General features: G+C 38.8%; 1 protein-coding gene across 1 annotated transcript; it reads right to left on the bottom strand.

The window, feature by feature from the left end:
* Positions 1–120: 120 nt before the first annotated feature.
* PPIL4 (peptidylprolyl isomerase like 4) lies at positions 121–18,677 on the bottom strand. The gene is given in 14 exon segments (XM_039707470.1): positions 121–397; positions 5,509–5,572; positions 5,574–5,645; positions 6,281–6,377; positions 7,897–8,008; positions 8,850–8,916; positions 11,106–11,230; positions 12,179–12,295; positions 13,730–13,826; positions 14,170–14,312; positions 15,900–16,017; positions 17,915–17,979; positions 18,065–18,132; positions 18,587–18,677. Coding segments are annotated over 14 exon segments (1,437 nt in total). The 5' UTR covers positions 18,657–18,677; the 3' UTR covers positions 121–175.
* Between the last annotated feature and the right edge of the window lie 159 nt (positions 18,678–18,836).

Raw genomic sequence — 18,836 nt, 5'->3', positions numbered from 1 at the left:
ATTCATCTTGAATTTTACAATTACCAGATCGTGTTCCAACGAAGGCTATCAAGTTGTAAAATTTTACTGGCACATTGCAGACAGACACTACAGTAAGTATTACAGAAAAAACACTATCACAAAAGAAAAAAGTTAAATTTATTATTTTAGTTCCCCTCTGTATTTTCCTTGTCCTTCATCTGTACTTGGACCTCTCTTTGTCTTTTGATTTCTTAGGACTTCTGCTTCTGTCTGCTTTTTTATCCCAGTCTCTTACTCGGATGTCTTCTCTGTATTTGTCTTTTTGTCTGCTGTAAGTGTAATCTCTCTCCTGAGAACGGCTGCGGCTCCGATGCCTGTCTTTCTTCTCACTCTTGGTCCTTTCCCTGCAGCGTTCTTCGTGCTTCCGGTCAGAATCCTGGCAAAGGAATTGCACAGAAATGCAGTTACAAACAAGAGGGGAAGACACACAGAGGCACGAAGAGAACTAGAGAAAAGTCAAGCATGGCTGGTTCCTCAGCTACAGCTGGTACTACCTTAAAGAGATTCACCTCCATGATAATTTGAAGAAGGTAACACAAAAATTCGCCACTGAAACATCTAAAGAAGGCAAGTTTGTTTACAAGTAAGTTTCTGCTGTTAAGGAAAAAAGCATGGCTGTCAGGCATCCTTCTTGCACTGCCTAAGGAGCTTTAGCAAAAACTGGTTATATCAGGGATTCCATTCAGATGGATATTATCAAACTCTTCACAACCATCAAACATGTCTGTAAGCTAGATTTGGATTTCGGATTTTTTAACCTAAGCAATGCAAATATTTCCAAAAAATAAGTTTTGGTTCAAGCCCCACAGTCATTCCAGTGCTTTGCAGATGCATACCACATTTTAAGACCCACCTGTAATAATTCTTCATGGCCTAAATTCTAGGTTTCAGCAAAATGAACAACCTGACAGTTTAATATCACTGTATGTGCTAAAAGAGAGATACAATTTTATAGGATTTTAATAACAATACTGTTAAGCACAGATCAATATGAGTTAAGAAAAATGTCTGCATTAAATCACACAATATTTCTTTCCTCATTTCAGATATTATTTTTCTCAGGATGTACCATGACATCAGCCTTCACAACTGTATGGTTAACATACACTTCATGTACAAACAAGCAAACTTCATTTATTTAAAAGAATGGTGAAAAACCTCTACTTTAAACAGAGATTTTATGCAGAAAGCCAGTGCCTGGGGTGGATCCCAGAGCAAACACCACCTTTAGAATGACATTGATAATGCTGAAAGTATTAGGGGTACAATATGCAACACAAACCCTCTGGATAAACAGACACACAAATAATCACAGGTTTGATCTATAATAAAAACATTCTGCTACTGCTAGGTACAGTAATCTCACTGGTTGACAAATGCCTATTCCACATCTTTACTGTCCAACTTTATTTCTTTAAAATCTGGATCCACCAAAAAGTCTCAGTGATGCTTCCAGCTACTTGTAAGAGCTTTGTCCATCCAATCTCAAAATGATGCACAGCCATACTACTACTCTTGTTCCCAAAAGCCTCACTCTCCATATGTTTGAAAAAGCAAATTGGTTTCAAGCCCCTCTATGATAAGACCTGAGCAAACATCAGATGATGGACATGCTAGTGGAGGAGTAAGAGGAACAAGACAAAAAATATTGGCCAGAAAACCAAATGGTGGGCTTGGTGTATGGCTGCCTTCTAACTGGATTGTTGCTGGAGTTTCCTCCCAGCACATGGGGGAAAACAGGAGAAAAGCAGGACAGCACTCAGTTGAACAATCCACCAAATAAACACTGGAGACAAAGCTACTGGTCAAGTGGGGGCACAGAACAGGTTAGTGAACATTTCAAATTACAAACAAATGGCCCACATTGAATGCCACAGGAAAGGACAACTTGCTGAAAGGCTTAGAAGTCATACAAGCACTGAGTTAAACAACAACAGTGACCTTCATAAAAGCATTTAAGGTACAGGTGTACAGGACAAATCTGAAAGAGACACAACAATGTTGCCACAGTAGCTGTTGCTACTTTGATCACAATGTAAAGGAAAAGATCTGAATTTGAATTAATAGAATGAATTGTATCTTTATTTCTTGCCAGCATAAGTTACATTTCCCATCTAATAAGATTTCCACTCCAAAGACTTTAAAATGAAAAAAGGGTCAATTTTTAAAACACACTAAATTACTAAAAAAAAAAAGGCATTTCGAAACCAAATTTTTATGGCCAAAAGTCAAAACCACACTGTTATGGAAGAAAAAGAAAAATATTTAAAAACAGGCTTCTTAAAAACAGGCTCTCTCTTACTGCTGAAATTTGTATTTCTCAATCCAGGATCACAGCCTCTCATCAGCCAATGAGTAAGTGATGATCACCCCAGTTCTTAATTCAGCACTGTGTTGGAACACACATGGGGAAGGAAATAAGGAAAGAGAGAAAGATGCTTCTCTGGAAGTCTGTGGCTGATTTTGCCAAAAGTAGTAACTTCCTAAACAGCAGTGCCAGGTCAAATAGCTAGCAATATCATGGCCACAGAAGTAAAATGAATACACCACCTCTAACATACATTAAATACAGTAGTTAAAGGTTAAAAGGAGTAAACAAATAAAGAGAGCCTTTTCTGGGGGGAGATTTTGATAAAACTTGACCCTGAATATGAAGGGAACAGTGTCCAATAAGCAGTAAAAGCAGGAAAACAAAACCAGAAAAATCAGAACCTCTGCCAAAACCATGCACTACAGAAATCTGAAATCGGGAAGTCCCTATGTCTTGCAAAAATCTATTGGATAGGCCATACTACCTCACAGATCCAGTTCTCTTAAAAAATAAAATCCAGGAGAAATCACACAGAGAAAACTGGAAGGCGAACAAAGTCCTAATATAGATCTCATGCAGAAGCATGTCCTGTATGCAAAAAAACTCTACCAAATCCTATTCACAAACCCACATGGCGGTCCACCCTCCTGCCTCAGACCCACATCCTGTTACTTACTAAAAGCAAGCCACAGCACCCTACCTCTTCTACCCACTGGAATGAAGTCAAACAGCACAAGACTCAAAAATATATTCTTGAAACATCAACAAAGAGGCCAAAGATTCAGGAAATGGGTGTCAGACTAAGAAAAGGATGAGTCAAAATATACTAAAGAAAAAAGTAACACCAGCAAGAGAACAGAAAAACAACTCAACATCATGGAAACTATTGAGAAAATAAAACCCCTTCAAGTCATAGCTAGAGTTGATAGCACAAACTGCAGCTCCAGTTGCCAGAACTTCCCATTATAAGCCCCATATCTCTCTTAATTAAAATCTCTGCCACACTATGGACTCATGGTGTAAGTTTCTGCAAGAAGCACAGCTATTGTGCTGCTGTTTTATTTTCAAGTTCTTACCTCAAATATATCTAGTGATTTACAAAATAGGGTAAAGGGAGAATGCTTTGTTTGCCTATACTAAAAATACTACCATTCACTGAAAAGTTTCCATGCTGTTATGCTTTGTGTTGGACTCAGTATTCCCACTGAATGTATTCCACCTCAGGAACATGCCTGCTTCCCCTTAGTTTCACATATTATGCCCGAAGTATGAATAGTAAAAAATAAAACAGAATTAAAATTTTGCATATGCTAAGCAGGATTTGTCACCTAAGCTAGCTGCAGATTTCACTAGAGAGGCCATGCCCAAAATACTGAGTCTGTGTGAGACTGAGTACATACTGCTCAGTACATGCATACTGTACAGTACACACTAACGAGGATATTCAAATCCAGAGAGAAAAATTCTTCCTAGAAATTAATTTTCACAGCTCCAAGAGGGAACTATGATGCCTGCCATCAGAGAATACAAGTAACCCTCCATCTGTGATTTAGGGCATAAGAAAGCTAAACTACTTACAGCAAAATGGGCAAAGGTGACTAAGAGAGAAGAAAGCTGTGGGAAAGAAGATACCAGAACACAGCAGCAGCAGATTACAAGAACAAACCACATCAGGAGCAGGTGACTAAATCACAAAAGAGTCACATAAACACAGAGATCACATAGACAAGCATTAGAATATGCTCTATTCCAGAACCTGAAAACAGCACCAAGAATCCTTCTGTTCTCATTCATGTTTCTGTGCTATGAAGTCTCACAATCCATTTACAATTATTAGAACTGATGTTAAAAAACTACTGCTGCCAGCACTTGTGCCAAATACAGGGGTGAAGACTTCCAAATAATTTTAAAATGTTCTCTACTGATAACACACGAACAGCCAGTTCCATGGGTGTAACTCCTGAACCATCAGGAACAAAGATTGCCAGCAAAAATACTTGTTTCAAGAAGTCTAAAGCAACAATTTCAGCCAAATAGACAGGAGAAAGTCTAAACCAACATTAGTCCACACCTCTTGTACGCATGTACTGCAGTCAGGACTTTACCTACCTGTAAAAGCCCCTCCCCTCCACTCAAAGGACCCTGACTGAATTAGTGCAGTGACAAAAAGACTGGGTCCATGAATGACCAGTACGGCTCACTGGAAGATTTTAGTTGCTGACCTTCATGAGAAAAATCATTTTCAAGCATCTCAACAAGAAGTGATGTATAAGAACAGAATCATGTATGCTTTGTGCACCCAAAACTTTCAGCAGTACTCAAAACCTGGGATGGAACAATGGCTTTATTTGCTGTGGCTGAAACTTTTTCACTTTCTGCAAAGTTGCTAGAAGACAGCTCTGTTCTCACTCATAAAAATTTGCACTGTTAAAATACTGGAGTTTGGTTTTTTCTTTTCCAGCTTAGCTCAATTCTTCCTAATGCTAATTTCAGTGGTGGTTAACCCTCTACTTTCTCATTGCACACACTTTCTCATTGTTTCCACAAAACACCGTATCTTCAGTATCCCAAGTTCACAGAAATGTGGGAATGCTGTCCTGACAGGCTGCAGTGGAACTAATGACTGACAGAATGACTCTCCTGGTGCTGTCCTCCACAGCCCCAGCCTCACAGCACCTTAGGCTTGCACATTCCAGATGCAAGCAAACCCACACGCAGATTTTACACAAACACTTCCAAAAGAGTTAAGGACAAATGCAAAAAGATAACATAAAGAGATTGTACTCCCAACTCCATACAGGAAAAATTCAACATTCTGGCAAGAAAATGATACATAGTCTACAGTAATAAAATATAATTAACTACTACTTTATGAGTAGGAATATGTGAACAACAGGTTCAAAGTGCTGAAGATCCCCTACTTTATGAGAGGCTACATTGACTCTTCAGGATGTTTTGGCAAAAAACCACTTAGACCTGCCAAGCTACAAAAGTCCATAAATAAACCCTCTTTCATAATCAAATATTAACATCAGCCTTCTGTAGGTTTACAGCTGCTATATGTTACACAGGACTTTGCACGCCATGTCCTTATTCAATATCACACTTTCTTCCTGGCTTCTTTTATGAGGAAAACAATGAACAGGTATAAAGTTAATGCAGGAAGAATCCAGTACCTTAGATTTTTTGGTCCTCTTGTCATCATCTTCATCTTCAGAGTGGTGGTGCTTTTTCTTCTGTTTTTTTAGCCAAGTGCGACTGACTTGTGTGAGATTCTTCTACATCCTCATCCAGCACAAGGTCATACTTGGCACTGATGGTGCTGGTTAAGGACAGACCTGTTTCCCAATATCAGTAAGGAGCAGAACAAACAGCCTGGGAAGCAAACCAATCCCTGTTTATCTGACATGAGTTCACCAAGACTGAACACATATTTCAGTCAGAACACAGTTGTACACACTTTTAAAAAAAAAATCAGCTGTGCTAAAAGGACTGAAGTCTGTCCTATTAAACAATACAGCCAGGCTGCATTCTCCTTTCTTTTCTACCTGTGGATATCTGAACAAGCTATGGTGTTTTCTCTCATGCTTACCACAAGCAAAGTATAATCTTACAGAATGATTTAATTACTAGAATGGTCTCATTTTGGATGCAGAAGGTCATCTCTGAAACTACTTAAGAACTCTGTTATGCCATATGTCATTCCAGGGCTGTGGACTAGGAACATAATTCACCTGCACACAAAATGGAAGTGAAACAGCACATTTTGATTTGACTAAATTCAAAGTGAAAACCACAAAATATTAAATTTCATCTCAAACACCAAATGGTTACATGAGCTAGAAGGCAAACATCCATTTGGCAGGCTTTAAAAATAAGAAGTTTTTTCAAGGCTGTTCTCATAAATTCTACTTAATTCAAAAAGTACCTTTGAAAAGAAAAGGATACTCTTGCTTTGGTTTTGCCTTTTCTTTCAGAGCAAATTTCGAAGGTTTGTCACGTTCCTTCTCATAGTCTTTGAAATCTTCCTTGGTATACCGCCCACCTGTCCACAAAAAATATGTTCATGTCACTTTAACCACAAACACAACCAAGACCCACAACTATCACTAAGCTCTGATGATGATTTAGGGGCTCTTTATAATCACAGAGAGCTCCAGAGCAGGCTACAGTTCCAGAAACACTGACATGTGCATAACAGACTAGAAGAGAGCAGGACAAGTTGCGATGTTCTGCCCTTCTCTTGCTTGTAGATTCCATTAAACAACACCCAGCTTTCTGCTTATTCATGTTCAGGGGAGACAACACATAAAGAGGATCACAAAGCAGGATTCAGCAACTGGCATAGTGTCATTTCTATTACAGGTCCTATATCACACTACTTAAAATTCTGTTACCATGAAAGCCCACAGACTCTTCTCATCATTAAATGATTTTTTGCTATCGTCTGCATGGAGGGAAACCTCTGAGACAGCTACAGCTCAAGAATTCAAACAGAAGACTACGACAAAAAAAGTTCACGTCTAGATTTAAAGAGGGACACAATGGATTTCAGTTTCCACTCACTGAAGCACCAATGCATGGATCAACGAACTACGGCAACGTGCTGCCCTCTCACGGCCACGCTTAGAACTGCAACACTCACTGGCTGGGCCAGAAACCACCACCGAGGATGGAAAGACATTTTTTGGGTACTATGTAAGCACAAGAGGACAATACAGTTAGCTTTCCAATATTTTGGACAATTTAGACCTCAGGTAAAGTTTCCCACGCAGGGAGTCAATGCAGGATGCACTACAGCACCTGGTACAGTCAGAATACAGAATATCTCAGCTCTGTGCAGGACAAGTTCCAGTATCTCAGTGCTCATGGTCACAACCCTCCCTGGAGAAACTGCACACTAACAACAGAGCCAACAACAAAGAGACCGCATTTTTAGAAGACCACACACAAGAATGTCACCAATGCAATGCACAGACATCTCTCCAAATCCAGTGCTCTGCTTATGCCCCCAGTATTCAAATAACCACAGTATTCACCTCTTCCACCACCCCTTTTCCTCCCAAAACATCCTCAAACATCTGAAACTGTGTTTTTGTAACATACAATCTGCCATACAGTATGTCTGACCTACAGGAGGTGAAGAGCAGAAATCCCTGGCCTGAATACTGACTTTTTCTTGTATACACCCGACTGTCACACAGCAAATAAAGAAACTAGAAAATAACAATGTATTGGCATATTATTTTGCTTAAGTAATATATTTAAAAATCATGTGCAAAATCTGAGATGAAAAAAATGTTTAATGGCAAAATTACTTTGGCTAAAAAGGTAATCAGTGGCAATGCAATGCTCATGTAACAGTAGGAAGCCCTTCTACTTTTTCTTATGAAACAAATAAAGGGAAGAACTAACAACTATGTTGGCTCTATTTATTACAGTACTAGGAACATTTATATGCCTGAAGATGAGATGATTTGAACTCCTAACTCTTTGTATAATGCTTAGTTTAGAATTCATGGCTTATTAAGTTATGAGGATTGAAGAATTGCAAATATACCTACCTTTTCCCTTCCATTTAATCTTTGCAACAGACTGGCTAAAATCCACATGTATCCGTCTGTCATCTATCAGCACATTGTCCATTTTGAAGTAGGCTTTCTCACAGTCTTCCTCCTGATATTAACCAGGAAAATCTCGAGTCATGATTGTTTCATAGGAATATTCACAGAAAAGCTCAAACGCAAATTCAACTGCTTAGTGGCATACATTTGTTTCTGAAATTGCCTAATGCACCACAGTCCTTGAATTGCAAAAGAAATAGTTATGCTTTGTCTGAATATCAGCATTTCAATTCCCAATTCTTCAGTTCATTTCAGTATTTTAAAAAATTGCCAATCCAGCTACATGTTTGGCACATGTAAGACATTCAGAAAAAAAAAGGAAAATAGAACAACTGATAAAAGTTCCATTTTCACTACATAAGTAGGCTAAAGAAGAGTGAGAACACTTTCCAGTGCTGTTCTCACAGATGAGAGATACCAGCACACATAAAGCTATGCACCATCAAGAGAACTATTGCCATCCATCTCACAGGAAGAGCAGTGTGTTGATACAGCAGGCATCATTTACAAGCCCAGAAGAGAAAACAACTGTACACATGGATCCATCTTATTCCACACACCCTCCTTTCTTTATGCTGCATGCTCCTAGCATTCCTTTCTCCAACTCTTTGAAGACTTAATGACTCTAGGGAAAAAAAGTGCCAGATCCCCTCCCACTGGTTTCAAGACAGTCTAAGTAAATTTTTGTACTGGCTGCTCAAACAGAGACAGACTTACATGCTTGCCTCATTCAGGACCTACAACTTCTGTAATTAAGTTATAGTTTCTATCAGTAAGAGAAAATATTAGCTATTCCGCACTTGAAGATATCAGTGTTTTTCCTAAATGGAAGTATACCAAAAAGGGGCTTTTACAAGCAGGATCTACATACAGTTCATACCTAAATGTCATACCTTTTCAAACTCAATGAAAGCATAACAAAGAGATTCACCAGTCTTCCAGTCTCGGATCACTTCACAACTGAAAAAAATGACATGAAATTGAAATGTCAACACTGTTGGAGCAAAAAATGTAGGGTAGGAAAGCACTGCTTAAAAGGCAGAGTACAAGTTAAAAAAATAACTCAAAAAACCCCAACCCACAAAACCTAAACACCTTGAAGGTATTAAAGCACCCAATCTGAGACTCCCTCTTGCAAGAAAAAAATGCATGAGACATTGCTTTGAGCAATTACACTGAACTCACACGTGGTTACCCTGAAGCACAAAACTAGAGATGAATTTCTAATCAATCAAACAAAATACATTTTCCAACATTACTGTTGCTTTTTAGTTTTTTGCTTCTCACTAATGCAAAACCAGAAATTTCACATTCTGCTTTCTCTGTCATGTTAAGCAAAAATTTAAACAAACATCCTGTGACAAACTTTCTCTTCTTAGCAAGCACCTCTTCAGCAGCCCAACTTTTCACCATGCAGGTCCACTGGGCAAAAATAAGAAGCCTGAAAGTATTGAGTAAGTAGTGCAAAATGGGAACAATATAGTATTGTATCACTATTACACAACTCTTGTACTGGACATAAGAATTCTGACTACAGGATGCTGAAAGAGGGCACACAGGCAACAAGGGCAGGACATGTGGCATTAAGGTGAGAATAATGTGAGACATGTAGAGAGGAAGTGACAAATCAGGATCCGCAATCAAAAGACGATCAAAGCTGAAAGAAAAAAAATCATGGGGAGGTGGGGGTGGAAAGAAAAAAAAGTAGACCGTAAGGCTATTCAGACAAGCTATAGGAATTCTTTGTAGCAGAAGGCAGAATGATTTTGTGCAAGAACCCTCCTTCATGGATTATTCAGAGAACCTATTTGAAAGTGGAAGGACTGCAAAAGTGTGACAGCTCTGACAGAGGTACAAAAAATAAGGAATCCTTATGGCATAGAGAAATTATGCTGGAGTAGTAAAAGTGGCACACAATGCCAATTTCTCCCACACACACAGACAGTGTAGTTTAGCAGACCTGTGTGCCAGCACTGCACAAACTGCTAGCAACTCTAAGCAGAACAATATTAGCATACATCTGAATAAAAAAATCATGGGGAGGTGGGGGTGGAAAGGAAAAAGTAGACCATAAGACCATAGAATAATATTAGCATACATCTGAATGCACAGGGCCTACTCTGGACCACCTGAATAAACTTAAGTGAAATGCTCTAACAGAGTCAATTTGCTCAGGTGTGCTGATGATGATAATACATTTCATGAAGTCTTTTGAAATCCCTCTGCAAATTCTAATAAGCTCTTGCACCAAAGGCTTTTGGGAAAGTAAGCAGAAAGGGCATAAGGAACATCTTTGCATCGATAAACATGCAACAAGCTAGCATGGGTTGGGTTGAACCTTAACTATATACTGTAAAAAAATCCCAAACACTCCCAAAAAACCCCAATGAAAAACAGCTTTAGCATTCACTAGAAAAGGAGTTGAGAGTAAAACAGAGAACAAAACTGTTCCACTATAAATCTGTAACTTCTCCAAAACTGTGTGCAGTTTGGGTTCTCCCATCTTGAGATGAAAATAAAATAATGGGGAAAGGACAAGAAAAGTGAAACAAGGTAATTAAGTCTCTACTATGAAGAAGCATGAATATGAGGGTTAGTGCTCTTAACAAGGAAAAAAAATAACTTTGGGGTGTAGGATAGAGGAGTGTAGAAAAGCAGATTTCATTGCCCATCCTGTCTTTTGATAGCAGTACTAGAAGGAACCAGCTGAAACTACTAGAAGCCAAGGTCAAAACTGAGAAGGGCAGCAGGAGTGAGGAACACCTTACAAGGAGTATATCAGATGCCACAGATGTTTGGTGCTTTATCTCAAACCACACATACTCCCACAGAAAAGAAAAACCCAGAGACTATCCAGCTCACTGAGCATGAGACATAAAAACTGCTGAAAGGAGTGAGAGGATGGGAGCAAAGAGGAGTGTCATATTTCTTCTTGGTTCCTACACTTTAGGCTTTCCTTAAAACCACTCCTGGGGACAGGATACTTATCTAGCTAGATCTGCCTTTGATTCCCATTGTTATGGTCTCTATCAAAACAGAGCATAAATCTCCTGAGACACCAGATTACTCCTTTACACCCCAACCTGAATGTACAGGGAGGAATCAAGTTCAGTTTGAACAAAGAAGGTTTCCTCTTTTATCATAATTACCTTTTAATGGGACCAAATCGTGAAAATATTATCTCCAGGTCTTCGCCTGTGGTCACAGGATTCAGTTTACAAACAAACAGCACATTTTCTGGTGGCTTGATGTCTGCATCTGGCAAGTCTCCCACCTGGGATACAGAAAGAAGACATTCATCACTTTGGCCTAAAGCCCTCTGTAGGTAGCACAGCACACTGGGAACGCATTTTTTGTGTGATCTCACATTCCTATCACAAAATCAAAACTTTATTAAATATTTTTGGTACTCAGTCTTACAAAAAAACCTGTTTTCTATAGCACCTAAAATTTATTATTTATTTGCAATTCCATCACTGAACTTCATGAAACTTCACAAATACGTTCTACTGTGCTTTTTCTGTTCTTAGCATAAAAAACAGACAGCTCTAAAAGGTGGAAGTGCACCCTTTTTGTCCCTACAAATCTACTGCAACATTGTGGCCAGATCTGGCTTGATCTTGGACTAAGTCTCTGCTGGCAAACTATTCACCATAAATTTGAATTTGGTAGTTGTAAGAAAGTGAGATGGATTCACTCATCTTTCAATGGTGTGTAGTTTTTATTTACTTCTCCTTTTTTCTCAAAATACAAAAACAAACAAACAAACAAAAAACCAAAACAAAACAAAGAAAAAAGAAAAAAAAAGGAACTTCAAAGCCTGTTTACAATTTTTGTTACTATGGAGTTTACCACTGTATGCACTGGGAGGAGTTTATCACAAATTAGCTCAGCTCTCTCCCACACATGCTAAAACTTTTCCAGGACTGCAGGTATTACAGCAGCATACCATGTCTGTTACATTTTTTTAATTGGATGAATTTCCAGCAAGTTTTTAGAAAGCCTCCACTGGCCCACTCTGACAATGAAGTATCACTGGTGTTATCAGAAAACCACAACATGAGTGCTCATGCTCAACCCTTTCACTGTACAACAGATTCTGAAACATGACTTCATCACCAGATAGGTAATTTCAAGATAAATAGTACATATCCTCCTAGACTTAATAACATGCACGCACAGAGGAATAAGATCTAAAAGGTAAATACAGAAAGATGTTCACCATTTCCAAAAGAATGGCACGAGTTTTTGCTTCCTTTTCTGCCTGAGCTTCTTCTATTTCATCTGCAGTCCGTCCTTTCATGTCATCAATTTCTTCATCTGCTCCTATTCTGCCACTCTGAAAAATGAAGGAAAAGGCTATTTATTACCAAGCCATGGCCAAAAACTCTTTCTCACTTTCCAACTATTACTTGGACAACCTCTTCCCTCACCCTTCAAGACACGAAAAATGCTTAAGAACTGTATGTCTGCAGAACTGGGCTTTCATTGTATTCTTCCCACTTAGATTAGAACGAAAGAAAAAAAGAGAAGATGTCATCCTCATATTTCAGGCACTGTGAACCATTTCTGAACTTCTGTCACTAGTCTGAACCATATTCAGTGAGGTATTCTAAATTCTTTTATATATACCCACCCACTCAACATCTCACAAGTGTCAACTCATGCAGATAACTCCTGCCACAAATGAAGGTAAGGAACACTGCAAATATCTTCTGTGTCTAGCAAGACATTAAATATAGCACAGCACAATAATAATTTTGGTTTTATACATCTATACCTAGGCAAAACTTGAGGTTTGTTTTTTTCTCCTCACCAGCATCTCTAGGATGCTGCCTTTCTGACAGACCTTTCTATGCTAAAAGGGGAGGATATGCCTATCCTCAGACAGGCTATGAGGGAAAAACCTCAGTACAAGTCTTCACATCTCTATGCTGCTGGCAGTGAGCTACTAAATACCTTATTCTTAACATATCTGAAGGTACATCAGAGCTCAACCACTGTGCACACATACCATGAAACCCTAATTTCAATATTGTAATTGTATCTATTAAGCTTAAAAATAAACAATCTTCTCTCTAGTTAATTAATTCATTACTTGAAACAACTGTTTCCATACAAGGGAATAATGTCACATACAAATTCTGTAACTGCATACTATGAGTAAATTATTAACTGCAATTATTTTTTATAAAATTCCTTCTGTTTGAACAAATAGCCCACAGTAGTATGTGTGCTTGCACATATAACTCTAAGAATGACCAAGATTATTTCCACTGAAACACAACCTATTCACATTTAAAAGGAAAACAGCAGTAACCATTTTAATATTAATAAATGTTATTTATATTTTGTCTTCTACCAGAGTATACAGAAAACCAGTAACACTAGCATTGAATATTCTGAATGTTCTTCCTATCTACACTGTAAATAGAAACCTAAAATACAGCTTTCAAACACATTTCCATTGGAGCCACAGGGGAGAGCACCCAAGTCATGCTTTTATCCTTCTCTTGAAAGTTAAGCAGCTGTATTTGATTAAACACAGCAGCAGCTCCAAATAACCAAGAAGCATTTGACATATCAGAACTCAAGCTGGCACTGTAGAAGAACACCTCCTGCATGGAAAAATGTGTAGCTCTTTTAGGACACAAATTTGAGACACAAAATCTTGAAGACTGATTTCTTATTTTGGCCAAATCTGTGTTGGACACTAATTGAGATAAACTTATTTAATTATTTCTTCCAACTTTTCCCTGTTGCGAACACTCACGTCAAGCTGTTCCTTTGTAGGTTCTGGTGAGCGATCAGGAACACACAAGCCAGGGGGGTCATCAAAGGGATCATCTAAAATTACTGTATGATTTATCCTTAGGGGAAACAAAATCACGATCAGCATTGGCTACATGCAAGTAAAACTTAATTTACCCACCCAACAGCACACCAGCCCCACTAAATCTCAGTTGTATCCCAAACAGCAAAATATCCTGTGCGCTTGTAAATTCTGGCACTGATGCTTTTGGAAGGACAACCTGGCTAAATATTTTTGTACATACTTGTTTATTTAGTACTTGTTAACACTGGGGGAGAAAAGGATTTAAGATAGCACATACAGGTCAACTGACATCATGATATTAATCTAGTTTCCACAAAGAAGTAAATTCATTTAATAGCAATGTATTCCTCAAAAAGTAGAGTTAAAAGCAGTCACACCTGATATCTTGATATGGGATAAAATCCTTATCTACAAAGGTTTCATTAATTGTCTTCAACACATCCATGCCTTCCGTCACTTCTCCAAATACTGTATGTACACCATCAAGGTAGTCCAGGTTTTCCCCTGTGGTAATGAGGAACTACAAAAGAAGATACAAAACTAGAAACAGTAAATAGAAAAATTCAGGTTACTTTTTTTTTTTTTTTACCTTAACACACTCTCACAAAATTCAGTGGGGGAAAAAAAGCCTCTTCCCATTTTTTGTAGAAGACTGCTCTGAGAATGTGGTGAGCCAATGTACAGCTCAGAGCCATTGCCTGAGGAAATCTCCTCTGCAGGAGCCCATGGATGCAGCTCACACGAGTCTTCTGTGAATTGGTAATTGGGCACAAGGGCATTGGAGGAACAGAGATCTCTGCTGGGGAGGTGTGGTGAGCAAGACCAGCACTGGATGTGACTGGCATCACAGCTGATGAAAGGGAAAGGACAGAAAGAGCAGCATTTGGCAGGTATTTTTTCATAAATTTGGCAAAAACTCCCTAGTACTATCTTCACCTATCTCCCACAGCACTACTTTTACCTACTATCTTTACCTATTCTATCCAGACCTTTTTCCTTTCTTCCCACAAACCTTGTCTCCTGAAAAACAGGATGCAGTAGCATTGAGAGAAGAACTAGCACACACTGTCTTAGATCAGCTTGAGCTGGTACTGGAAAGTATCTTATCACAAACGAGATCTTTCACCTTAAGGTAAATCTGAAACTATGAAAACTGATACCAGCTGAGACTTTAATAACAAATTATAGAGGGCACTTGGTAATGGAGGAGGGAGGAAGAGGCAGATATGCACAAATAAGAGGACACAACTGCTGCACCCACACTTCACAGTCTGACTGGTAACATCCTCATTCTCTCTGCAACACAGTTAAGATTGGTTAGTATTTGGTAAAGGTTACACTAAGCTACACTATATTTGTAAGGCAACTCCATGTAGTTCCTTTCTGGAATTTTTCTTTCCCAAGGAAGAAGCTACAGTAACTGCTGTTCCTGGGAACAGCACTCATTCCCACGCACCTGCATATACACTAGCAGGCTGCATCTTAAATATAAATACAGATGTCATCTCTTTTTCCTAAATACCCCAAGCATGCCATTTTATATATATGCAATGCAGGGAAGCAGCATAACGACCCGTATATATTACAAGCTCTAGCTCAAATAAAATCCTACCTTTTTTTAAATTGTTCTTTGATTATTAAAAATCCCTCTTTTTAAAAATTAAAATATATGGATATTAAAAATGAGGCATTTTAATTCATGTAAGTGACGTAATGCACCTAAAATAATAATAGTTCAGAAATAATAAGTGTTCTATGAGCTTTAAAAACAAAAAAACCTTACAAAATAAGTAACAAGAATTACCTACAGCAAAATCTTTGGGTGCATGAACAGCAAACAGCAAAGAGAACAAGACCACTTTCAAAAATATACCAACACTGGGTAAAACTGCAAACTTACATTATTAACGTACTTTCAAGTAACCATACAGGAGAAACTGTGACATGATTACAATTTCCAAACTAACACAAAGCCATGACCAGAAAATGTCAGTATTATTTCAAAACTCAATTTCCTTAACTTTCACTCCCATTTAATGACAGATTTTTTCCTCTGGCTATTTTTAACATTAGCAAAATCAGATCAAAGAATTAACATAGTGCTGACCTGTGATCCATGCTGATCACTGCCATTGTTCACCATTGACACAGTTCCCTTCTTCTTGTGCTTGATTCTGGGCACCTTTTCTGCTTCAAAAAATCTGGCTTGATCACCATACAGTTGACTAAATAAGATATATAACAAATATGTTACAAGAAAAAGGAATTTGTAAAAGTGAGCTAATCAAATATTTTAAAACTGTAAACGGTATCTCAAAAAATTTTTACATTTCACATTTATATTAGGTCTTCAAATAAACCTATATTTTATGAACATATTTATGGACCTGTACACTTCCATAGTTTATAATGCAAGGAACAATAAATTTTTCTCTGGACATTTCACAGAGGCTTTTTGGGGGATGGGAAGGGTATACTTATATATTCTTAAGTATAATATGTAACATTTTTCTGGTGCATGAAGGAACTATACATTTTAACTAGGTTCTGCAAAAATAAATTATTCCACACTGTAGAAATGCAGCTGTTTACATCAAAAATTTATCTCCCAAGAAAAACAGAAAAGCAGTATATCTATATGCAAAATCAGTTCATCCTACAGACAGACTTCATACAGTAATTTGGGATATACAGGATATAGCACATTGTTGCATTCCTTTTAATTTTTTATGTCTAACTCTGCTATCACTTATTTTGTCTCACTCCACAGACTGACAGATGCATGATCAATAACCATGTTTGCACAAACGTAAGGATAGTGCTGTGTTTAAACTCATTCTGCTAAGCAGGTGCTAGCCTCTCTGAAGAGAGGATTCAAATTAAACTTTGCCTGCAAGAACAGGAACTCCAGTTTCATGGACTGCAGCAGAAACAAACAGGTACAAAAGACAAACTGACCTTCTCCATGCTATTGCCAGACAGGATCTGACACTCTCTCATCACACTGTACTTCCCAATTTGTCTTAGAAGATTTGTAACGTATCAAAATAAACTTAATTTACTTGTGTGCAGAGACAGGCAAGTCTGGCAAGTTTACCTACCCAGACTTGCATCTGCTTAGCACAGGTACACTGCTTCCAGGACCACTGGAGTGGTGATTCATGGATCCTTGAGCTCCAGGTTTTGTATTTAAGAGGCTCTGACAGACTGACTTACAAAAGCAAACACTACTCTAGAAACACTGTCTCTGTTCCAGCTGAACTCTTTCATTGCTGTATATTGTGCTCCCCAGCATCTCCCTGGTAAATAGTTCTGCTCTGTAATTTTAATTCTGCTTTTAATAACTATTTCAAACTAATCATACAGAACATGTGCACTTTAACTCCATCCTAGCTGTCTGAATGATTCTCTCAACTCTTGTCTCTGTGACCACCAAAAACTTGAACAAATAAGAAAAGTGATTTCCTCATAAACATCCAACATGTTTATGTTATATAAACATCCAAAGCAAACTCAAGTCAAAAACTTGAACAAACAAGAAAAGTGATTTCCTCATAAACATCCAACATGACTAAAGCAAACTCAAGGAGATCACTTTCTTATACAAAGAGGAAATCAAGCATAGCCTCTATGCTCCAGTCATGCTCAATTTAGTACATTTTGTTATAATAATAAATGTATTCACAATCGTAATTAATTCTGTCTTCTACAGAGCATTTAGTCATGATACTTTTCTTACCATAGTTATATTGTGCTAAGAAAAGTATCACGACTATAAAGAAAAGTATTGTAGCCATAGATACTTCTTCTAAACACAGTTATTTGCCAGCTTTTAAACAGACAGAAATGTTGTTACCTGTAACTTCAGCTCTAAGGCCAAAGAGAGAACAACATCCAGGAAAAAACCAATGAATTACAGCATAGAAATTAAAAAGGTATCTAAGTATGAAAACCAAAGACGCTTATGCATCAACATTTTTACTTCCCACCAGTAATTCTGCCCCCAAAAAAGCTGAAGACAATCTAACTGGAAGTCCTACTCCCGTACACAAACTCTCTGTTTAGATATATATATGTAGATATATACACATGTATGTATCATTTTTATACATAAACACTTACCAAAATATGGATTCCCCTCCACGACCAGTTCCCATGGGGTCACCAGTTTGTATAATAAAATCCCTCTGTCACAAAGGAGAATACATAAGATATTGCTTTTATGTTTGTGAATTTAAACCAACCAAAACCCAAGGAATTGAGAATACTCACCTGTACATTATAAATAAGGCAATAGTTGTAGTACTTGACTTTGCAGAGCTTCAGGAAATTCAGACAAGCTGCAAGAAATCACAGCAACATTTACAAAGGAAACTCCGGATACAATTAGAATAGATGCAGCAGAGCCCTGGTTTAAGGCGCAGAAAGGTGGTTTTGGAGCAGACTGTATCGAGACTTGTCAGGCTACAACCCCTGAACGCTGAGAGAAATGCTCCAAAGAGACGCACCATTTCCTCCCTGCCTACAAACCATCTCCAGCGATTCAAAGAACCCTAAACACGGCTAGTTATTCAGAAGCAGTTTCTTTTCAAACCCTTGAGAAAGGAGCTGACGGCAGCCCTTCGGTTTAGCAGACATTGCATTTGCGGCCGCAAGCGCTGACGGCGTCCCCCCGGCCTCCGTCCCGAGCGAGGCCGCCACCCGCCCGCCAAGGGGAAGGCCGCTGCCGGGGGGCTCAGGGCCGAGCCCGGCGCGGGCGGGGGCCAGGGAAAGCCGGTGCGGCTCGGCTCGTACCGCGGGGCCGCTCCTCCGTGTACAGGTCGATGACCAGGTCGCCCACCGTGGTCTCCAGCAGCACCGCCATGGCCGCGCGCACCGCGGCCCGCCCGCGGCTGGCGCGCCCCCTGGCGGCGCGGAGGACCCCGCGAGCCGGGCTGTGCCCGCTGTCCTGAGGGAGCGCGCCGTGGTAAACGAGGAATGTGTAACAGTTAAGGCGAGATGTTTTTTGATATGTAAGATCCTGGTAAGCTTTCAGACAGAACAA

This window comes from Passer montanus, unplaced genomic scaffold (assembly GCF_014805655.1).
Source record: "Passer montanus isolate IOZ18808 unplaced genomic scaffold, ASM1480565v1 scaffold2, whole genome shotgun sequence".
NCBI lineage: Eukaryota > Metazoa > Chordata > Aves > Passeriformes > Passeridae > Passer > Passer montanus.
This window is presented reverse-complemented; position numbering and strand designations above follow the sequence as displayed.